Raw genomic sequence first — 21118 nt, forward strand, 5'->3', positions numbered from 1 at the left:
CTTATTGGACATACATTGTCCAATCCAAGTCATTAAAAAGATGTTAAACAACACCGGGCCAAGAACAGAACGCTGCAACACCCACTTGTCACTCGTTTCCAGTATGGCAGGGAATTATTGGGTTCAGTCAGTCAACCAGCTACAAACCCACCTAAAAGTACATGCGTCTAGCCCACATTTTCCCAGCTTCTCTGCAAGAACAACATGGGGGATGTACTATTTAATTATCTGTTCTAGGACTTTTTCTGTTATTGATGTATGTAAAGTACTTGCCTGGATACTGTTTCCCCCCATCCTTGACAATGCGGACATTTGCCTGCCTGCAGTTGACCTGTTCTCAAAGCCTTCTGAAAGATAATAGGGCAGGGGCTCTGTGCCTGTGGGCCTAATATTGCCTGGTCTAGGCCGAGTCCAATATTCTCCAGTTTCTACCAGACTGTGTACATGTGTACACATCCAGCGTCCCTTTTCATTATTCTGCATCACCGATTGAGAATCCTGTGACTGAAGTACAACAGTGTCAATGCAGTTCTTGGAAGCTCTTCTTTGCAAACTCCACTGAAATGGATTGGCACTGTGTGAGAACAGCAGGACCTCTGCAAAAGGACATCCACATAAATTGTGCCCCAGACCCTGTAGGAAATTTGATAATGAAATTCTTTATCGCAGACTAATAAAGATACAGTGGATGCTCGGGTTACGGGTGTAATCCGTGACAGAGGCACGTACGCAACCTGCGTTTGTATCCTGCAGCACCACGCCTGCGCATGTGCGTGACGCAATTTGGCACTTCTGCACATGTGCAAGCGCCGAAACCCAGAAGTAACCTGTTCCGGTACTTCCAGGTTTGGTGCAAAGCGCAACCCAAAGAAACATAACCCGCAGCAGCCGTAACATGAGGTATGACTGTATACAGTACAGAGAAATGATACATTTAAAAGCAATATATTATGGAGTCACTAGATGTCACTGTGCACCATATGGCTCACCATGCAAGTTACAGGGTCTGGTAGGAACAAAGGAAATGCTAAGGATGAGGGGTGTGAATTTATACCAAATTATAGCATTTCCAGTATACAATATAGCCAATACCTTTCCCACTATCTCAAGCTATACCTCCAGAATAGTTACATTTTCATGCTTTTTGAAGGATCTGTGCATACTTCTTCTAAACAAACATTTCTGCCGGTGTGATCCCTCCCCCCATCGCCTGGATCCTTGTAAAAACAGAAAAGAACTTGCCCAGACCATAACTTGGCCTCAACAGCAGCCAAGTACTATTTAAAACTATGTAACAACTTTTAAGTATTAGTTTGCCGCTGCCACAACCCCCCATTCTTCCTGTTTCTGTGATGGTTTGGAAAATAAATGCAGAGTGATTTTCAGTGCAAAAAAAAGAAAAGAAAAGAAGAAAGAAGCAACTAGCACAGCTCCTATAGAAGGTGTGCCTAGGAATCAATAGTGCTGGAATGGTGCTGAAGGGCCGCAAGAGGGGCTTTCAGAATGCTGTTGCTAAAAGAGTTCTAGGGTTAGCTGTGTATGGCGCATGATCCACTTTAGTGCTGCTTGAGTACCAATTGTTTTAACTTATCCTGACTGTTCATTGCTTTTTATCATACTGTAAGGTCCATGTGGTGGTTGCCCGCGAGTAACGAGGCAAAAGTTCAGCCTGTCTTTTAAGAGGTTTATTGTGCATACTATGTACAGTGCAGAGCTACAAATCCATGTTCGTATCAATCGCTCGCAGAATACGGGAGTGGCCCCGTCCGGCTGCGACCCCAACGTAAGAATTTTGGCACCCCCAGTCTCCACCTCCCCTCCTTGCGTTTCACCCCTCTGCGCGGTTCGGGTGACGGAAATGGTGTGCCTCCCTCCTCGCCCATTGGGCGAGGGGAGCGCAGGGTCTCTCCAGCATCCCCAGGGCCCCTATGCTCATGGCCCCTGGTCTCCTGCCCTTCCCCACTGGAGACATCGCTGTTTCCTCCGCTGGAGGAGGTGCTGCTAGTCAGGTGGGGCCAGGGCTCCCTGTAGCCTCCCGAGAACAGTTCCCTGACACATACCCTTCCTCTAATGAGCACGTATACTCAGTATCCAGTTATTCTCACAACAGTCCTGTGAGGGAGATCAAGCTGAGGGACAGTGACTGGCTCCCACCCAGTGAGCTCAAGTCTGAGTGGGGGCTCTTCCAAATGGCCTGTTTATTGTACATGGTTTACATGGAGCTTATGCAATGTCCACTCTTAACTGAGCATTTGTTCTGTGGTGAGGACTGCAGCGGCTGTGGTGAGGACTGCAGGGCCTGCTCCCTTCCAAGGCCTTTTCCAGCTGGCCTAGGGGGCGGGGCCCAAGCCTCACACTCCAGCTATAAAAAGGACTCCTGCTGCAGTGAGACCTGGGACCATCAGCGGCTGTGGTGAGGACTGCAGGGCCTGCTCCCTTCCAAGGCCTTTTCCAGCTGGCCTAGGGGGCGGGGCCCAAGCCTCACACTCCAGCTATAAAAAGGACTCCTGCTGCAGTGAGACCTGGGACCATCAGCGGCTGTGGTGAGGACTGCAGGGCCTGCTCCCTCCAAGGCCTTTTCCAGCTGGCCTAGGGGGCGGGGCCCAAGCCTCACACTCCAGCTATAAAAAGGACTCCTGCTGCAGTGAGACCTGGGACCATCAGCGGCTGTGGTGAGGACTGCAGGGCCTGCTCCCTTCCAAGGCCTTTTCCAGCTGGCCTAGGGGGCGGGGCCCAAGCCTCACACTCCAGCTATAAAAAGGACTCCTGCTGCAGTGAGACCTGGGACCATCAGCGGCTGTGGTGAGGACTGCAGGGCCTGCTCCCCTCCAAGGCCTTTTCCAGCTGGCCTAGGGGGCGGGGCCCAAGCCTCACACTCCAGCTATAAAAAGGACTCCTGCTGCAGTGAGACCTGGGACCATCAGCGGCTGTGGTGAGGACTGCAGGGCCTGCTCCCTTCCAAGGCCTTTTCCAGCTGGCCTAGGGGGCGGGGCCCAAGCCTCACACTCCAGCTATAAAAAGGACTCCTGCTGCAGTGAGACCTGGGACCATCAGCGGCTGTGGTGAGGACTGCAGGGCCTGCTCCCTTCCAAGGCCTTTTCCAGCTGGCCTAGGGGGCGGGGCCCAAGCCTCACACTCCAGCTATAAAAAGGACTCCTGCTGCAGTGAGACCTGGGACCATCAGCGGCTGTGGTGAGGACTGCAGGGCCTGCTCCCCTCCAAGGCCTTTTCCAGCTGGCCTAGGGGGCGGGGCCCAAGCCTCACACTCCAGCTATAAAAAGGACTCCTGCTGCAGTGAGACCTGGGACCATCAGCGGCTGTGGTGAGGACTGCAGGGCCTGCTCCCTTCCAAGGCCTTTTCCAGCTGGCCTAGGGGGCGGGGCCCAAGCCTCACACTCCAGCTATAAAAAGGACTCCTGCTGCAGTGAGACCTGGGACCATCAGCGGCTGTGGTGAGGACTGCAGGGCCTGCTCCCCTCCAAGGCCTTTTCCAGCTGGCCTAGGGGGCGGGGCCCAAGCCTCACACTCCAGCTATAAAAAGGACTCCTGCTGCAGTGAGACCTGGGACCATCAGCGGCTGTGGTGAGGACTGCAGGGCCTGCTCCCCTCCAAGGCCTTTTCCAGCTGGCCTAGGGGGCGGGGCCCAAGCCTCACACTCCAGCTATAAAAAGGACTCCTGCTGCAGTGAGACCTGGGACCATCAGCGGCTGTGGTGAGGACTGCAGGGCCTGCTCCCCTCCAAGGCCTTTTCCAGCTGGCCTAGGGGGCGGGGCCCAAGCCTCACACTCCAGCTATAAAAAGGACTCCTGCTGCAGTGAGACCTGGGACCATCAGCGGCTGTGGTGAGGACTGCAGGGCCTGCTCCCTTCCAAGGCCTTTTCCAGCTGGCCTAGGGGGCGGGGCCCAAGCCTCACACTCCAGCTATAAAAAGGACTCCTGCTGCAGTGAGACCTGGGACCATCAGCGGCTGTGGTGAGGACTGCAGGGCCTGCTCCCTTCCAAGGCCTTTTCCAGCTGGCCTAGGGGGCGGGGCCCAAGCCTCACACTCCAGCTATAAAAAGGACTCCTGCTGCAGTGAGACCTGGGACCATCAGCGGCTGTGGTGAGGACTGCAGGGCCTGCTCCCTTCCAAGGCCTTTTCCAGCTGGCCTAGGGGGCGGGGCCCAAGCCTCACACTCCCAGCCATAAAAATGACACTCTAGTGCTTAGAGAGTGGGGCTAGAAAATGTCCTTAAGCTGTCGATGGCATTTCAATTTTTCTCCTCCTTTTTTTCTCTCCTTTTGGGTTGTTGGGGGGGGGTGGCTGGGTGGGGTGGATATTTTGTTGGGGATTAATTTTAGTATAATTGTTCTGTTTTTGTTTTATTGGTTGTTGTATAGTTTTGTTTTGTTTTAAGGGGTGGGATCAGAGCTGCCTGGGAGTGGGCCTCAGCCAACAGAATGGCTGGGGCATGTTCCACAGGGGGGGATGCACTAGTACACCCGATCTCAGTGATCATGGGCAGGAGGAGGAGTCACGCTAAAACCAGACCATGTCATTACCGAGGAGGCAGGCTTAGTCGTTGGTTGAGGACTATCCCTGCCTCCGGGTCTGGTCCTGACCGGACGGATACTGGAATCAACAAGGGATACCCACATGACCTGAAAGTGTTGCTGTGTAATGCCAGGTCAATGATGAACAAAACTACTGCCATCCACGACTTGATTGTGGATGGAGGATTTGACCTGGCATGTGTAACAGAGACTTGGTTGGATGAAGCAGATGGGCCTGTCCTTGCCGCTGCTTGCCCACCAGGTTTCTCTTACGCACAGCAACCCAGGCCATCTGGGCGGGGAGGGGGGGTTGCAGTGATTTTTAGGAAGTCATTAGTTTGCACCAGGCGTCCTATTGGGAAGACCGAGTTTTCTGAGTGCATGTTCTGGAAGTTGGGCAATAGGGGCAGTACAGGATTCCTTTTGGTGTACCGACCTCCCCGCTGCACCAAGGATTCCCTGTCCGAGCTGCTTCAGGTCGTGGCGGATGTGCTCCTGGAGACACCTAGCTTGGTTGTCTTGGGGGACTTTAATATCCATGCCGACACGACCTTACAAGGGGCCGCTCGGGACTTCGTGGAAAGCATGGCCTCCATGGGGCTGTCCCTGAATAAGTTTGGCCCAACTCATAGCCGCGGACATGCCTTAGACCTGGTATTCACCTCTATGGATGTTAGTGATCTGACATTAAGTAAAAGTGAAACAAAAGAAGTGCCATGGTCAGATCACTTCCTGGTCCAACTGGACTTCTCCGCGACCTTTCCCCTCTGCCGGGAGGTAGGACCAATTAGGATGGTCCGCCCCCACTACTTAATGGATCCAATGGGCTTCCAGAGAGTGGTGGGGGATGTTTTATCCCATGTTGATGGCCTTTCAGTTGATTCCCTGGTGACCCGCTGGAACGTGGAGTTAACCAGGGCTATTGACTGTCTGGCTCCGAAGCGCCCTCTCCGATTGCATGGAGCCCGGACAGCCCCGTGGTTTTCCCCGGAGCTGAGGGCGATGAAACAGTCGCTGAGACGGCTAGAGCGCCGGTGGCGGAAAACTCATTCTGAATCTGACCGGACACTGGCTAGAGCTCAACTTCGAGCCTACCAAGTGGCAATGGCAACGGCGAAGAGGGCCTTCTTCACCGTTTCTATTGCATCTGCAGAAAACAGCAGCAGGAGACTCTTCCAGGTGGTTCGCAGTTTAGCAGAACCACCATCGTCATCGGGGCCTGGTAGGGACCCCAAGATCTCCTGCAATGCTTTTGCAAAGTTTTTTGCAGATAAAGTCGCTCAGATTCGGAAGGAGGTAGATTCCACCGTGGGAGCAGGGCTGGGGCGGGAGAGTGCTAGAGCTCTGTCTAGTCATGTTTCATGGGATCAATTTCAATCTGTTACCTCCGAGGATGTGGACAGGCTGCTTGGACGAGTGAAACCAACCACCTGTGTCCTTGATCCTTGCCCATCCTGGCTAATAAAAGCGAGCCGGGAAGGACTGGGCGATGGGCTCCGCGGGGTGGTGAACGCTTCCCTCTGTGAGGGAGTCTTCCCATACCCGCTGAAGGAGGCGGTCATTAAACCGCTTCTTAAAAAAACATCTTTAGACCCGGCCAATATGGCCAACTATCGCCCAGTCTCAAATTTACCATTCTTGGGCAAGGTGATTGAGCGGGTGGTTGCGGAACAACTCCAGGCACGCCTGGAGGATGCGGACCATTTGGATCCCTTCCAATCGGGATTCAGGCCTCATCATGGGACTTAAACTGCCTTGGTCGCGCTGGTCGATGATCTCCGGCGGGCTAGGGACAAAGGTGAGAGCTGTTTCCTAGTTCTGCTGGATCTCTCAGCGGCCTTTGACACCATCGACCATAACATCCTTCTGGACCGGCTAGAGGGGTTGGGAGCTGGGGGCACTGTTATACAGTGGTTCCGCTCCTTCCTTCTGGGCCGTGTTCAGAAAGTGGTGATGGGGGATGAGTGTTCAGACCCCTGGGCTCTCACCTGTGGGGTGCCTCAGGGTTCCGTCCTCTCCCCCATGCTTTTTAATATCTATATGAAGCCGCTGGGAGAGATCATCAGGGGGTTTGGGCTGGGTGTTCATCAGTATGCGGATGATACCCAGCTCTACCTCTCTTTTAAATCAGAACCAGTGAAGGCGGTGAAGGTCCTGTGTGAGTGCCTGGAGGCGGCTGGAGGATGGATGGCGGCTAACAGATTGAGGTTGAATCCTGACAAGACAGAAGTACTGTTTTTGGGGGATAGGGGGCGAGTGGGTGTGGGGGACTCCCTGGTCCTGAATGGGGTAACTGTGCCCCTGAAGGACCAGGTGCGCAGCCTGGGAGTCATTTTGGACTCACAGCTGTCCATGGAGGCACAGGTTCATTCTGTGTCCAGGGCGGCTGTCTACCAGCTCCATCTGGTACGCAGGCTGAGACCCTACCTGCCCGCGGACTGTCTCGCCAGAGTGGTACATGCTCTAGTTATCTCCCGCTTGGACTACTGCAATGCGCTCTATGTGGGGCTTCCTTTGAAGGTGACCCGGAAACTGCAATTAATCCAGAATGCGGCAGCTAGACTGGTGACTGGGAGGGGCCGCCGGGACCACATAACACCGGTCCTGAGAGATCTACATTGGCTCCCAGTACGTTTCCGAGCACAATTCAAAGTGTTGGTGCTGACCTTTAAAGCCCTAAACGGCCTCGGTCCTGTATACCTGAAGGAGCGTCTCCACCCCCATCATTCAGCCCGGACACTGAGATCCAGCGCCGAGGGCCTTCTGTCGGTTCCCTCACTGCGAGAAGCAAAACTACAGGGAACCAGGCAGAGGGCCTTCTCGGTAGTGGCGCCCGCCCTGTGGAACGCCCTCCCATCAGAAGTCAAGGGAATAAACAACTACCTGACATTCAGAAAATTCCTAAAGGCAGCCCTGTTTAGGGAAGTTTTTAAACTGTGATATTTTAAATGTATTTTAATGTTTGATGGAAGCCGCCCAGAGTGGCTGGGGAGACCCAGCCAGATGGGCGGGGTACAAATAATAAATTATTATTATTATTATTATTATTATTATTTGTTGCAGGGGGTTATACAACAATGAACGCAGAATCCTGATTTGCTTGCATGGAAGTTATAAATCTTCTTGTGAATTATCTCACATTTTTGGTGCATTTTCCCTTTGGTTTCCTAACCACAAAAAGTTTTTTTTAAGTGGATTTATTGCATGAGAGCACTTTAACATACTTTAACTGCACAAACCTAAATTTCCAGGATATGATTAGATCCCTCCTACTGACATGCTGAAAGCAACCTGAATATTTGAACCTGGATTTTCCTGATCATGCACTGAAATTTTATTCACGTCACCACCTTGTGATAGTACAAACAGGATTTCATGAAACTATCCCTGGGCTGCAGGCCTTTCTGATATTAAACACTATTACCAAAAAAAAATCAAGATGATTTGTGATTTGATGACAGGTCTGTATTCAAAATATCTCTGCCATGAACACAAACATTTTCACAAAATGACACCATTGATGCCTTACCTCATCTGCCTGGCGGTATCTGATATTTGGGCTGGTCCATTCCATGCTGATCTGTTGACGGTACAGGTTGCACTTTGGAATAAATGTGCAGCCAACATCTCCCAGTTCTGGATACAAAACTTCTAAATCTCCTCTGTAAGCAACATAAAAGTAGAGTGAGATCTTACAAAAGAATCCAAACAAGAAGTGAGTTGAAGCTCAGCAGCATTCTATGAAAAGTATAAATTTTAATTATATTCACCTTGCCCCCAAAAGAAAGCTTCCATTGGATAAACTAATACAGAGTTTACACACTTGAGTTCCGTCACCACAACCAGCAACACATCGTACAATAATTACCTCACAGATCCATATTGAAAATGCACCCTTCCTAATTAAAGTGTAGCTAATCAGTTCTTTTTATTCTTTAGATTACGTCTATACAAGCATCCTAACAATCCCATATTTGACTCTCTTGTTATTTATTTTTCTAGGTTAATTCATCCGTCTCTTTGCAATCTGCTGCACATCACTGAAAGCTCTCTTCCTCCCTTTCCCCTTTAATGCGCAAATTAACACATTCCCCAAAATGCCCACTGATGCAGACCAAGAAGGGCCTGTGTAATATAGTATGCTAAATATTAGAGGCCTTTCTTAATGTAGGCAAAAGTTAACCAAAAATGATGTGATGTGGCCAAGGACTTCTCAAAGATCACATGATTCTTATAAAATCATTTCTGTACAGAAAGGAATTTACAATGGAACTTTTAAAAAAATAGTTTAGTACAGTAGTGGTGGAGAATTCAAAGTCAGAAGGTGTGAGTAGCATGATTACAATATATATATACCGGTATAAATTTTCCCATTGCGTGCGTGTCCAACAGCACCTTGCTCCGTAACCACTGGACCAAATCACATCAAATTTAGGACAAAGCGTAACATGACCATGGGGGAAGGATCTAGCATAATAAAAACTCAAAAAAACCACACCTGTCATGCCTAAAATATAGAATAAAGGCAAAAAAATGGCGCACGCATTACGTGTCACCAGCAACAGAACTGAAGACTTTGAACAACAACCAATAGAAAGGCTCATCACAGGGCAGCGTCACAGACTGTGCGCCGATCCAAAAAACCTCCTTCACCTCAGTCAGCCATTTTCAGACAGCAGGGACAACCCCCCATTAATCTCCCTAGCCCGGGGGTCAGCAACCTGCGGCTCCGGAGCCGCATGCGGCTCTTTTACACGGCTGCCGCGGCTCCGGAGCTCCAGGGCGGATACGCCCACCCACTTCTCCAGCTGGCAGCGACCGCCCTCCAGCTGGCCGGCGGCCCGCCCTCCGGAGGCTGAGGGCGCTGCTCAGGGGCGTACCCAGGATCACCTGGCCTTGAACAGCGGGGCAGCGGGGCTCGGAGGCGGTGGGGACGCAGTAGAGGTGGTGCAGCTCAGCCGAGGGCTCTGGCGGGGAGCGGGAAGAGATGGAGCTGGACGAGCGGGAGGGGGAACTTTGAAGACCCCGCCTCCGCCTCCGAAGCAGGCACCCATGGGAGAGGCCGCCCCCCGAGCCTGCCTGGCGGGACCAACCCTGCCCAGCTCCGGGAGTCTTCCTAGTGTGGGAGGCGGCCTTGGGGCGGACAGGGGAGCTCCGGGGTCGGCGGGTATGTGGGACCCCGCGGCATCCAGAGGCAGCTGGGAGGCGGGACGGGATGGGGGCAGGAAGGGGGCCTTCAGACGCGTTCCTGCACGGGCACTGGAGGCCAGGACTCCTCGGCTGGGTCGTGGGACTGCGGGGGAGGGCTGGCCGCGGTTCCTCTTGGAAGGCTGCTGGCTGCTGCGTCGAGGCGATGAGGAGGTAGGCAGCTGCGGGCTGGGCCAGGGGCGACGGGTGGCGGGCGAGGGGGGAAGCCCTCTTTTTAAAAATGGTCGAGGAAGCGGCGCCTGTTTCCCTGCCGTTGCCTCCTTCGCTCCTTGTTCCGCTCGCAGCCTCAGACCGCACTCTCGCGGGCGCACGTCTCCCTCCGCCCCGGAGCAAGGCCGGGACGTTTTGCAGTTTTTCCTCTGTCCTGAGTGTGTGTTAGGGGAGCCTTGACAAAGCACCTGTTGGCGTGGAAGAGAGGAGTCCTAACTTGGATCTGTGTTCATGTGCAAAATCTATCGCCATTGTCATTAAGGGCAGGGAACTCCCCTAAAAAGGTTTGAACACTACGAACTACTACAGCCACCTGTATGCAAGTCAGCACAAACATCACAGGCTTCTCTGGTGCAATTCTGTGCTTTATTTAGCAAGAGAGGAGGTTGGAAGAGGTGAACATAGCCTCTGGTCTGGAATATTAAGGGTAAAAGACACTAAGATTATTGTAAAAGCCAGCAGTCTTCAATAAGACATTTAACACAAGTGTGCAGTTGAGGACTCATTTTTTTAAAAAAACAACAACAACAAATCAAATATTTGTATGCTGTTGCAACCCACCTTGGATCAGGCTGTGACCTGGTAGTGGTCCCCAGGGTGGATAAAAATGAATGATTTTTTTTAAAAGGATTTTTTTTTAATTTAAATCGGATTTTTTAAAATTTAAATCGGATTTTTAAAAATAAAATGCAGTGTTATATTTGTTTTAAATGTCGCAATGGTTTTGCGGCTCCCAGTTTTTTTTTTCCCTTCGGAAACGGGTCCAAGTGGCTCTTTTGGTCTTAAAGGTTGCAGACCCCTGCCCTAGCCTCAGCCTCTGCCAAGGGCCTTACCGCCAAAAAAACAGTTAAGAGGAAGGCCTAAACTCTTCTTAGTAGTTTCAGCTCCAGGCAGGTAAAGGTTTTTAGGCCCGGGCCATACCATTCCTTATGGCAGGGGGGGGAATGTAGAATGAGAAAGCTCAGCAACTATGCTTCGCTCCCTATCCTGTCTCCACACACAATCCTTTCTGCACTGCTGTATCGCTTTACAAATGAAACTCCAGTTATCAGAAGAGGAAAAAGCGCCGCACACAAATGTATAAGGACCCTACCAGTTCCCCATCACCCCTCCTTGCATCGTTATGGTCCCTTCTGACCCCAGGCTCAATGCCAGAGAGGACTGTACCATGTATCAGGTTTCCAGAGGGGGGGAGGAGATAGTAAAAGTTCAACGGGAGAAGCTGTGGGGAGGAAGGCAAAAACGGGGGAAAGACAAACAGGAGGCAGGCGGAAGTTCAACGGGAGAAGCTGTGGGGAGGAAGGCGAAAGCGGGGGGGGAGACAGGTGCCAGGCAAGAGTTCGACGGGAGAAGCTGTGGGGAGGAAGGCAAAAACAGGAAATACGGAGAGGAGGCAGGCGGAAGTTCAACGGGAGAAGCTGTGGGGAGGAAGGCAAAAACGGGGAAAATGTGGAGAGGAGGCAGGCAAGAGTTCAATGGGAGAAGCTGTGGGGAGGAAGGCGAAAGCGGGGGAGGAAGGAGACAGAGAGGTGCCAGGCAAGAGTTCAATGGGAGAAGCTGTGGGGAGGAAGGCTAAAACGGGGAAAAGACAAGCAGGAGGCAGGCGGAAGTTCAATGGGAGAAGCTGTGGGGAGGAAGGCAAAAACAGGAAATACGGAAAGGAGGCAGGCGGGAGTTCAACGGGAGAAGCTGTGGGGAGGAAGGTGAAAGCGGTGGGGAGGAAGACAGAGAGGTGCCAGGCAAGAGTTCAATGGGAGAAGCTGTGGGGAGGAAGGTGAAAGCGGGGGAAAGACAAGCAGGAGGCAGGCGGAAGTTCAATGGGAGAAGCTGTGGGGAGGCATGCACTTTCTCTTTTACATCTTCCTTTTCCATTTCACAAAATGAGCCACAGCAACGCGTGGCCGGGTCAGCTAATTCATACTATAAATCAGGGCAGGGGACCCTCAGGCCCACGGCCTGCTGGCCCTCAGGACTCCTCAGCTCACCTCCCTACAATGCTCTGCTCTGAAATTCCAGAATAAGAAGCAAGATGCAGCCAAAGTTAAGTACAACTAATTCCAGTTTGTTTCAATAGAAGAGTTAAGCACATGCAGACTTTCTCCTACCCAAAAACTGTTACAGCGCGTCTACCAGAAATGCTCTGGCACAGTGTGTGCAAACATGGACGTAGCCGGGGGGGGGGGGGGGAGGCGGCAGTGGGCAGTAAATTAATAAATAAATAAAAAGTGTGGTGTAGTGGTTAAGAGCAGTAGACTCGTAATCTGGGGAACCGGGTTCGCGTCTCCGCTCCTCCACATGCAGCTGCTGGGTGACCTTGGGCTAGTCACACTTCTCTGAAGTCTCTCAGCCCCACTCACCTCACAGAGTGTTTGTTGTGGGGGAGGAAGGGAAAGGAGAATTTTGGCCGCTTGGAGACTCCTTCGGGTAGTGAAAAGCGGGATAGAAAAGCGGGATATCAAATCCAAACTCTTCTTCTAACTGAGGTTCTTCCCCCCTCAGCATAAAGCCTACCCCCCTAACATAAATTCTGGCTGCACCCATTGTGCAAAATATGAAAATTTTATTACCATGCACCACTATGATATTCAAATAAACTGCTTGTCACATTGTCATGGGCCATGATGTAATAAAATGATCCCTTGGGCTGTGTTTCTATGGGAGGGAACAATGAGCTCACCTACAAAACTGGGCATCCTTCTCATTCAGCCTCTCAAAGACGCATTCCTCTCGGTGTGCAGCAACTTGCACACCATCACCCGTCAAACCAGCTGCCAGGAAATAAATGAGCAGGAGCTTCATCCTGTCCTGTGAAAGACAAAGGATGTAAAACGTACAGCTTCTCAAAGATAAAGCCACATACCAAGCCTGTGGGCAGTTTTGCAAGTTATAGGAAGGCGAGTTCTCTTGCCAAGTGCCAAATCCTCTCTCCATGTCACTTATTTGCATTTGCTGTAGTTGCATCACCTGCAGGATAAGAACATTCTCTTTTCATCTCCCCCTGTTCACTAAATTACATTGTTCTTATATAAGGAAGGCTTTTACCAATCTCACATTAATCCCACTTCTACCTGACATCAACTGCATCTATTTTAACATGAACATTTTTTAAAGACCTTGGCCAATCTTAACAATGAACTCTTTTATATTATGCATATATATATATATTAGCTAACAGGACTAGGGATGATGGGAATTGTAGTCCCAAAACATCTGGTGGGCCGAGGTTGCCTATGCCTGATCTGGCCTTTTATTGGACTATATATTGACCAGCTGCATTAAAGACTACTACTGCTTTTGAAATGCCTCTAGAGCAGCTATGCTCTGAGAGCCCCGCCAGATATCCTTTATTGTGTGCATTCATCATGATTTGTGTTCATGGTGGTATCAGGGCAATCATACACAATCCCACTTTCAGTGCTGTTTCTAGCGACAACCTTTTGGGGCAGAAATACTGCTTCCTTTCCAATCAGTGCATGTCCTCCTGTAACCGCCTGCTGAAATCCTCTAAAGTCTTAGACCACAACAGTCCTGTTTACTTTTCGTCCCATTTTTGTTGCACTATAGTACAAGAATATCTCTCGACAGCAATAATGCATTAACACTGGGAAAACATCACAGAACTAATAAAGCAGTGATATGTGGGCAGTCCAGTATGAACCCACTATTAACTGAGTCAATTTCGCATTGGAGAATACACCCACACACAAAAAACACTAGCCTTGAGTAGCTATTTTCCTCTAAAGAATAGGAACAGTGTGTGTGGCACCTCTAATATGATTTATTGCAGTGTAAGCATTTGTGGAATTGTACCCATTCATCAGATGCACGAAAACATATGCTACAATAAATCTACTGGCCTTTCAGATGCCACGAGGCTCTCTTTTTTGTTAATAGACTTACATGGCTACCCTCTAAAACTAATTTCATAAGAGAATGTTCCTAAGACTGTTGTTTAAATCACAGAGATATAGGCAAGTAAACTTTTTTTAATGTGTATGAAAATTTGTCCCAGAAAAACCAATTAGTAATGTTATCTTCCAAATTATACACTAAGGGCTCATGTAGGGTTGCCACCTTGGGTCAGGCAAAATACAAAACAGGTTGGGGGTGGGTGGGTGGGAATTGGAGAACTGAAAATTACTTTACCTGGTGCAGATACGGTGAAAAAGTCCTAAGATGAAATGGAGGGGACATTCTACAGGCTTCAATAAGTTAAAGGTAAAGGTAAAGACCCCTGACCATTAGGTCTAGTTGCGAACGACCCTGGGGTTGCGGCACTTATCTCAGTTTACTGGCCGAGGGAGCCGGCGTACAGCTTCCGGGTCATGTGGCCAGCATGACTAAGCCGCTTCTGGTGAACCATTTACGTTCCCGCCGGAGCGGTCCCTATTTATCTACTTGCACTTGATGTGCTTTCAAACTGCTAGGTGGACAGAAGCTGGGACTGAACAACGGGAGTTCACCCCGTCGTGGGGATTCGAACCACCGACCTTGTGATCGGCAAACCCTAGGCTCTGTGGTTTAGAGCACAGCACCACCCGCGTTAGGCTATGCTAAATAAAAAAAGCTCTCAGGTTGTACCAATGACTGCTCTTCCTTTAAAAATACAGAAGCCAACAGCTGGATGTTTCTGACTATAGCACTAATTGAAACACACATCTCTCACAGCATAGTTGGTTTTTTTTAAGCAGACATAAATATACACAATAACCTAAAATCACTGAAATTACCTGCCCTGTAGGACCAACCTTACCCATCTGGTGACATGTGCACATGGAATTGCACATTGAACTTCCTGGTGGTGGTGGTTGTTGTTTAAATACAGAGAATTTAGGGTGGTCTCACAAAGATTGTAAATAGACACCCATAGGCAGAGTTAGAAGACGGGAAAGCTACTGCCCTCTCTGCCACTTCCTTTTGATAACACCTTCCATGGAAAGCATACAAAAGACACCAAAGGCTACAATCTCATGCGCACTCACAGTGCATGCTTATACACAAGAAGGTCTGCTCTCAATGGCACTCAGATGCCTCTGGGAAGCCTGCAGGCAGGACCTGAGAGAGCAACAGCCCTCTCTCAACTTAGGATTCCCAGCAACTGGCATTCAGAGGCATCCTGCCTCACACAATGGACACAGAACACAGCCATTACGGCTAGTAGTCACTGATAGCTTTGTCCTCCCATCAATTTGTCTTTTGAAGCCATCCAAACTGGTGGCAATGACTACCATACTTCTTGCAGGAGCAAATTCAGTATTTTAACTATGTGCCCTGTGGAGAAGTACTTATTTTGTCTTTCCTGGATTCTCCAACATTCATCTTCTTCTATTTCCCCAAATTCTAATGGGGGGGGGGGGCTTCTATCACATTTCCCCCCACAGGTTGCATAATTGCATACAAGTCTATCATAGCTCTCTTACTTTTATTTTCTCCAGTCTAAAAAGTCCCAAATGTTACTGTTAAGTTGTGGGTGATAACAGTGACAACTTTTAATCCTATGGAAGTTGCTCCAACCTTTTGTTCATTTTGGTTGCCCTTAGTAAGCCCCATTGTCTCCTGTGGGACTAATTCCCTCCCTCCTATGTGTGTTTATCATTGCTGCTTTAAGCATGACTGTGAGTACATTACAGTATACCTGTATATATACTTGGGAGTATGTCCTTGTTGAGCACTTAAAGGGCCTTTACTTTTGGGTAAACATACCTAGGATTGAGCTCCTAATCTTATCCCTGCTTCCCTTCCAACCTCTGAAATGCAAAGCCTTCTCATCAGAACAGTCCAGCACCGCAGCTGAATCTCACAATCACGTTTAAACAGAAGTGTGACTGTGAATATTTACTCCCTGTAGTTGGGATTGCAGTCCTTGAATCCTTCTGGCTTCTGCTTCCGGGGGGATTATTAAGGAGAAGCCACCACACACTCGCAAAGGAAATGCAGCTACACTACTTATGGTTGTAACCTAAAGGCACTTAGCAGGAAGCAAATCCCACGGAACTTCTGAGTAAGTAGGACTTACTTTTGAGTAAACATGCTTCAGGATCACACTGCAGGTGCACCACCTCTTAACAGTCTACTCAGAAGTAAGTCCTGCTGAATTATATGGGGCTTACTCCCAGGTAGGTGGCGTTAGGCCTGCACCCTAAATGTCTTCAGTTTCTGGCCGGGGTTACCTGGGATTGACGAGTCAAAGCCAGTGCAGAACAGGGAGCTCAAGGGACGCTGCCCGCCCTAAAGCAGCGAATAATCCCGCCGCTGCGCAAACTCTTAAGCCGCGCCCGCAGCTCTTACGTAAAGCTGGCAGGTGCGAGGGAGGGAGGGGACAGCCAAGCAGGAAGGGACGCGGCCGCCGATTGGCTCCTGCAGCCATCCTTCCCCCGTGGCAAGGCTGGCCGTTGGAGAGCGGTTCCGACGCTGCCTCCGCCCCCTGGCGAGGTTCTAATAGGGTTGGGCGGGGGGGGGCTTCCCTCTGGATTTAGAGACCTTTGGCTTGTGGTCAGATTACAGCAGGAAAGAGGGAGAAGGGGGGGTGGAGGGGTTCAGAAGGAAAAACAACAGAGGAGATGTCGCTTAAACCTATGCTTGCTGGAAGAGTAAAGGCTCTGTTTTTAAGCTTAGTGTACAGTTTGCCAATTTATGAACCAGCTTCTGTGGCTACCTTTTCCACGGAAATTTAATTAGCAAATTTAAAGCACATCTGCCCCACCCCCCAAAAGAACCCTGTGAATTGTAGCTGGTTAAGCTCTGAGAGGACTCTTGCGGGGGGGGGGGATGATGCTTTAAATGTACGGTGTGTCCACAGGCATCTCAAGAGCCATGCCATAGATAAATCACCTCCTTATTTTCTCCATATCAGACTTCTCTTACAGGGACTGAAACATGATTTGTTGTTGTAGTTGTTTTGGCTAGATAACATCTCTAAATGTAGTGGACCGTCTTCCAAAGTAAGTGTGCATAATATGAATGACAACCCCTGACTGCAACACAGTTCACAAATTCAAGTTCATTTAAACTTGGATGTTTTAAAATGAAGTTCCAGTGATTTATTTGTTTATTTCCAAGTAACTGTGCATAGGATTGCAGTCTAAACAGAAAGTGTGTTCTTTTGAAGTACATGAGACTTTTTTTTAAAGTTGTTTATACAGTTGAGGCAAGAAAGGGTTTGAACAATGTGAAATGCAGAGTGACAACGGATCTGATTAGGTGATGGGTTGCCAACATGTTATCTGTAGGTGCACCTGCACTCCAGAGGCCTAAAAAGAACACTCCCTCATGCCAAGATTAGACTTCAAAGAAGAATTCTGTTGTAGCCAATAGAACAGGTTGCTGTGTTTGCTTGAGGAGGGGAAGTCGTGCCCATGACAGTTTTTGCAGAAGTGCCCACAGGCACAAAAAAGTTGGCAAAGCCCTGCCTGACTGAAGGCGCGGTTCAAAAGTTTGAGCAACAACGCCCTTCTGTACACATTTACACATACACAACTGTAATGACAATGAAAGAGGGTTGGCTGCTCCAAAGGACGTGAAGCTAGAATGCTTTCACATCAGAGTGGACACTGGCAAGAAGTCAGGTTTTGAAAATGGGAGAAAGGGAAAGTTTAATTACAATAGAGTTTACCTTTTGCACTTAGCCCAACAGTTTGTCTGTGAGGTCAAATGACCATCAGCTAATGCACTGAGAAATTACCCAGTAGGCACTTAACTTTAAAATATGTATGGGCATTCAGAGTAATTTCTGTACAGGGGCCTCCAGCTGCTCCCACGGGAACAGACCATACCATTTACTGTAGCAACAAAAAATTGCTGTCCCACAGAATATAAGAGCACAATAGACTGAGCTGCAAGGCACAATGTGGGAAACTTGTTGATTCCAACACATCAAAGTATGCAAGAGATGTTAAAAAATGAACACAAGAAAACCTGGAAACTATGGACTTACTTACTTAACAGGGTTGCAGTTTCATTTTAAACTTCCTTCAGTTGAGGGAAGGAGAAATAGGCCACAGGTACATAAACTTTCTTGTTTGTGTGTGTATATATACATTACACAAACAGACATGCACATACTTTCTTATTCTTAGCAAATTTTACATTTTCCCTAGCTATATGAGCCCTCAATTTTTGAACTCGACCAGTTATTAATTATGATGACAGTGGTTCTGGTGCACAGAAATTCACAAGTATAGAGAGACGCATAAATAACTGAAAATGAAATATAATTGCTGGCAATGTTTGTGTCCATTAAGACTTCATTCTCAATCATACAAAAACCTAACTAGAAAGTTACACCCACACACACAATATTTATGAAGAGATCCAATCATGAATGTGATGTCTAATCTGGCCTTAAAAGTTCTCTTAATGGCTTACCTCTACATGTTGGGTGCAATCCATCATCATGTTTCAAATTTGGGGTAACAGGTTTTAGGGATGCAAGGGAACCTTTAACTGCTAGAGTTAGTGATGTTAGCAATTAATAATATTGTAGAATTTAGATAATATTTGGAGTGTTGAAGGGAAGAAGCTGGGGAAGCCAGCTGGTGGATAAATACAGAAAAATAAGCTTCCTTTCCAGGCCAGGGCCTCACCTGGGATACAAGCCATTAAGCATGACCAAAGGTGTTGATGGCCCATCAGAGGGAAATCCTTGGGTCTATGCCAAAGGAGGAGATTCCCAAGGTTACACTGAGCAATGACATATGTTACAGGAAAATCATCACCTTTTAAAACTAGGCTTGGAATAGCAGAGAGGAGGGGGGCAAGCAGACAGAAGGGGTTGCTTGGAAGGGGTTTCTGTAGGGTTGCCATATTTCAAAAAGTAAAAACCAGGCCTTCCCAAAAGGTTTTCAGCTGTTTTTAGGAAACCCACAACATTGTTGACCTTTTTTTTAATAACAAAAACACACACAAAAAAAGAAATAAAAAATTCCTTCCAGTAGCACCTTAGAGACCAACTAAGTTTGTTCTTGGTATAAGCTTTTGTGTCCATGCACACTTCTTCAGATACACTGAATCTGAAGAAGTGTGCATGCACACGAAAGCTCATACCAAGAACAAATTTAGTTGGTCTCTAAGGTGCTACTGGAAGGAATTTTTTATTTTATTTTGTTTTGACTATGGCAGACCAACCCAGCTACCTACCTGTAACCAAAAAAATGGTAATGTTTGGGAAAATGCAGACATATGGCAGCCCTAGTTCTTGGGAAGGAGAAGCAGGGAATAGGTAGAGAACTACATGTGGAGGCTTCTTAAGTCTCTAGGGCAAAATCATCTTGGCGGGCTGGCTGAAGTCAGGCTGGGACAGAGACATGGAAATGTCTGCTGTAAACTTTGCACTCCCTCCATTGAAATCCTCTGATGTAAATATGTTTAAAATAAACCATATTTCTTAAATGGCACAATGGTCTCTGCTACGTCTTGATTCCCAATGGAAAAGACTCTGGGGAAGCAGCTGGTACCCTTTGCAATCTTGCTACCACTTAACAGAGATTGGGGTGACATGCAATCTTCGTAACAATATGTTAGTTCCAATTATGTTCCACTGGAATCAAAAAGAAGGAATTATTCAGCTGTAAAGTTTGATCCAATTTATTTCTCTGGGATTCAGAACTTTAGCTGGTGTGCACTTGTTATAGAAGTGCAAATTTTGAAGAATGGCTGTTTCTCTTCCCAACCTCTTTTCTACTTGTCTCTTTAAAATGGGAATATGGAAAAATGATGCCTGAGACATCAGAGCCTTTGCTTGTTCCAAGCAGAGGAAGCTTTTGGATCTGCATGTCCCAGAAACAATACCTAAAGCAACCAACAAATGTTTGTCTTATGCAAAACATGGCACAGATGACATGAGATGAGATGTGTGTAAAACGCAGCTGAGCATTTTCAGCCAGGGTCCATACAGTGATTCAAGCACAGCATAAGGTAATCCTAAATAAACCAACTGGTTCAAAGCATATGTCCAATAGTCCTGCCAAATTGTCTTGGCCTGGGTGTAAACACAACACATAACATTTCTGGCAGCAGATTTGCAGCAACAACAGGCTGCCAGCACTAGAGATTAGCCACAAGGATTTTTTACCTACCAGAGTTTAGGCTTTGGGGTTTTATCTGCACCATTTGCTAATGGGCAGCTACACTCAATCATGCTGGATTAAGCTTTTGCAATGTCATGGGTTGAAGAAGAGGCAGGCAGGTCAGTGATGAAGTTTAGAACGTAACATATAATTTTGTTTTCCCAGAGACTGTTGTTAAAGGAGTAGTGTATATCAAACAAATGACAGAGAACATTATATTCCTGATTATTTATCACCATTTTGTATAGTCCCATCACTTTGTCAAGGAATATCACTCTTAGGTTAGTTTGATTAGATGTAGACTTGAGCAATGGGCTCCACTCCTGAGGGCCACACTATTGCAATTATTTTTGGACTGCATTAATTGGATTGCAAAAGATAATGTCCTATGCATAAGACTTGTGGCATCACCTTCCTTTATCCTGGGGTTACTTTTTCTATCAGGCCTCAAGCAGCCTCCTTGCAAAGTGAACCAAACAGAAACAATTTTTAAAAATCACATAGGCAATGGAGCAGAGTGTCTCCTAGACTCATAAGATACTAACCCCACACCTGTGGTGTTTTTTTTTTAAAATACATTTACATAATCAATGAATTTATTCCTTTAGTAATCTTGCTGTATTGTTGTTGCTGCTTGTATCCTTATCTTTATTGCAAATTAAAATTCCATGAAGATAAGAAAATAATACTTCTATTTTATTTTGTTGTAACTTGGGCACATGTAAAAGAGAATGTGAGACATTCAGGTTCAAGAATGAGTAACTTATCCCACAGTAACAAACCTTCTGATAAATAGATTCAGATTCTTCTTCCTAGCACAGTGGCAAACCTTTAATTTCAGTGGCTTCCCATGCGAGACCAAAATTCAGAGCCTCCCCATTCTATATCATAGTTGTGACACCCCCAAGGCTCTGAGCCCAGTGTCACCAAACTGGTTGTGCACCCTCAAATGCCTCTGCCTAGTGCATCATTTCTAAAATTAAATATGTTTAGTCCTCACTCTCACTTTGCAGCTCAATGTCTGTTGGCTGCTAAAAACCACCACCTCCAGCCAAATCCCATCTGCCAAAGCCAGCTCCTAGTTTTGAACCAGAGATGGTTAA

At 48.0% G+C, this 21118-nt stretch overlaps 1 protein-coding gene across 1 annotated transcript in view; it reads right to left on the reverse strand.

Annotated features, from left to right (window-relative positions):
• PEBP4 (phosphatidylethanolamine binding protein 4) overlaps nt 1–16229 on the reverse strand; it is a 270124-nt gene extending 253895 nt beyond the window's left edge. The window contains exons 1-3 of the mRNA XM_033172042.1: nt 16122–16229; nt 12629–12756; nt 8063–8195 (exon numbers count right to left, since the gene is read on the reverse strand). Of these exons, the coding sequence (XP_033027933.1) occupies nt 8063–8195; nt 12629–12750 (255 nt within the window). The 5' untranslated portion in view covers nt 12751–12756; nt 16122–16229. The remainder of the gene's footprint in view (nt 1–8062; nt 8196–12628; nt 12757–16121) is intronic.
• Nucleotides 16230–21118: the final 4889 nt, after the last annotated feature.

This window comes from Lacerta agilis, chromosome 15, assembly GCF_009819535.1.
Source record: "Lacerta agilis isolate rLacAgi1 chromosome 15, rLacAgi1.pri, whole genome shotgun sequence".
NCBI lineage: Eukaryota > Metazoa > Chordata > Lepidosauria > Squamata > Lacertidae > Lacerta > Lacerta agilis.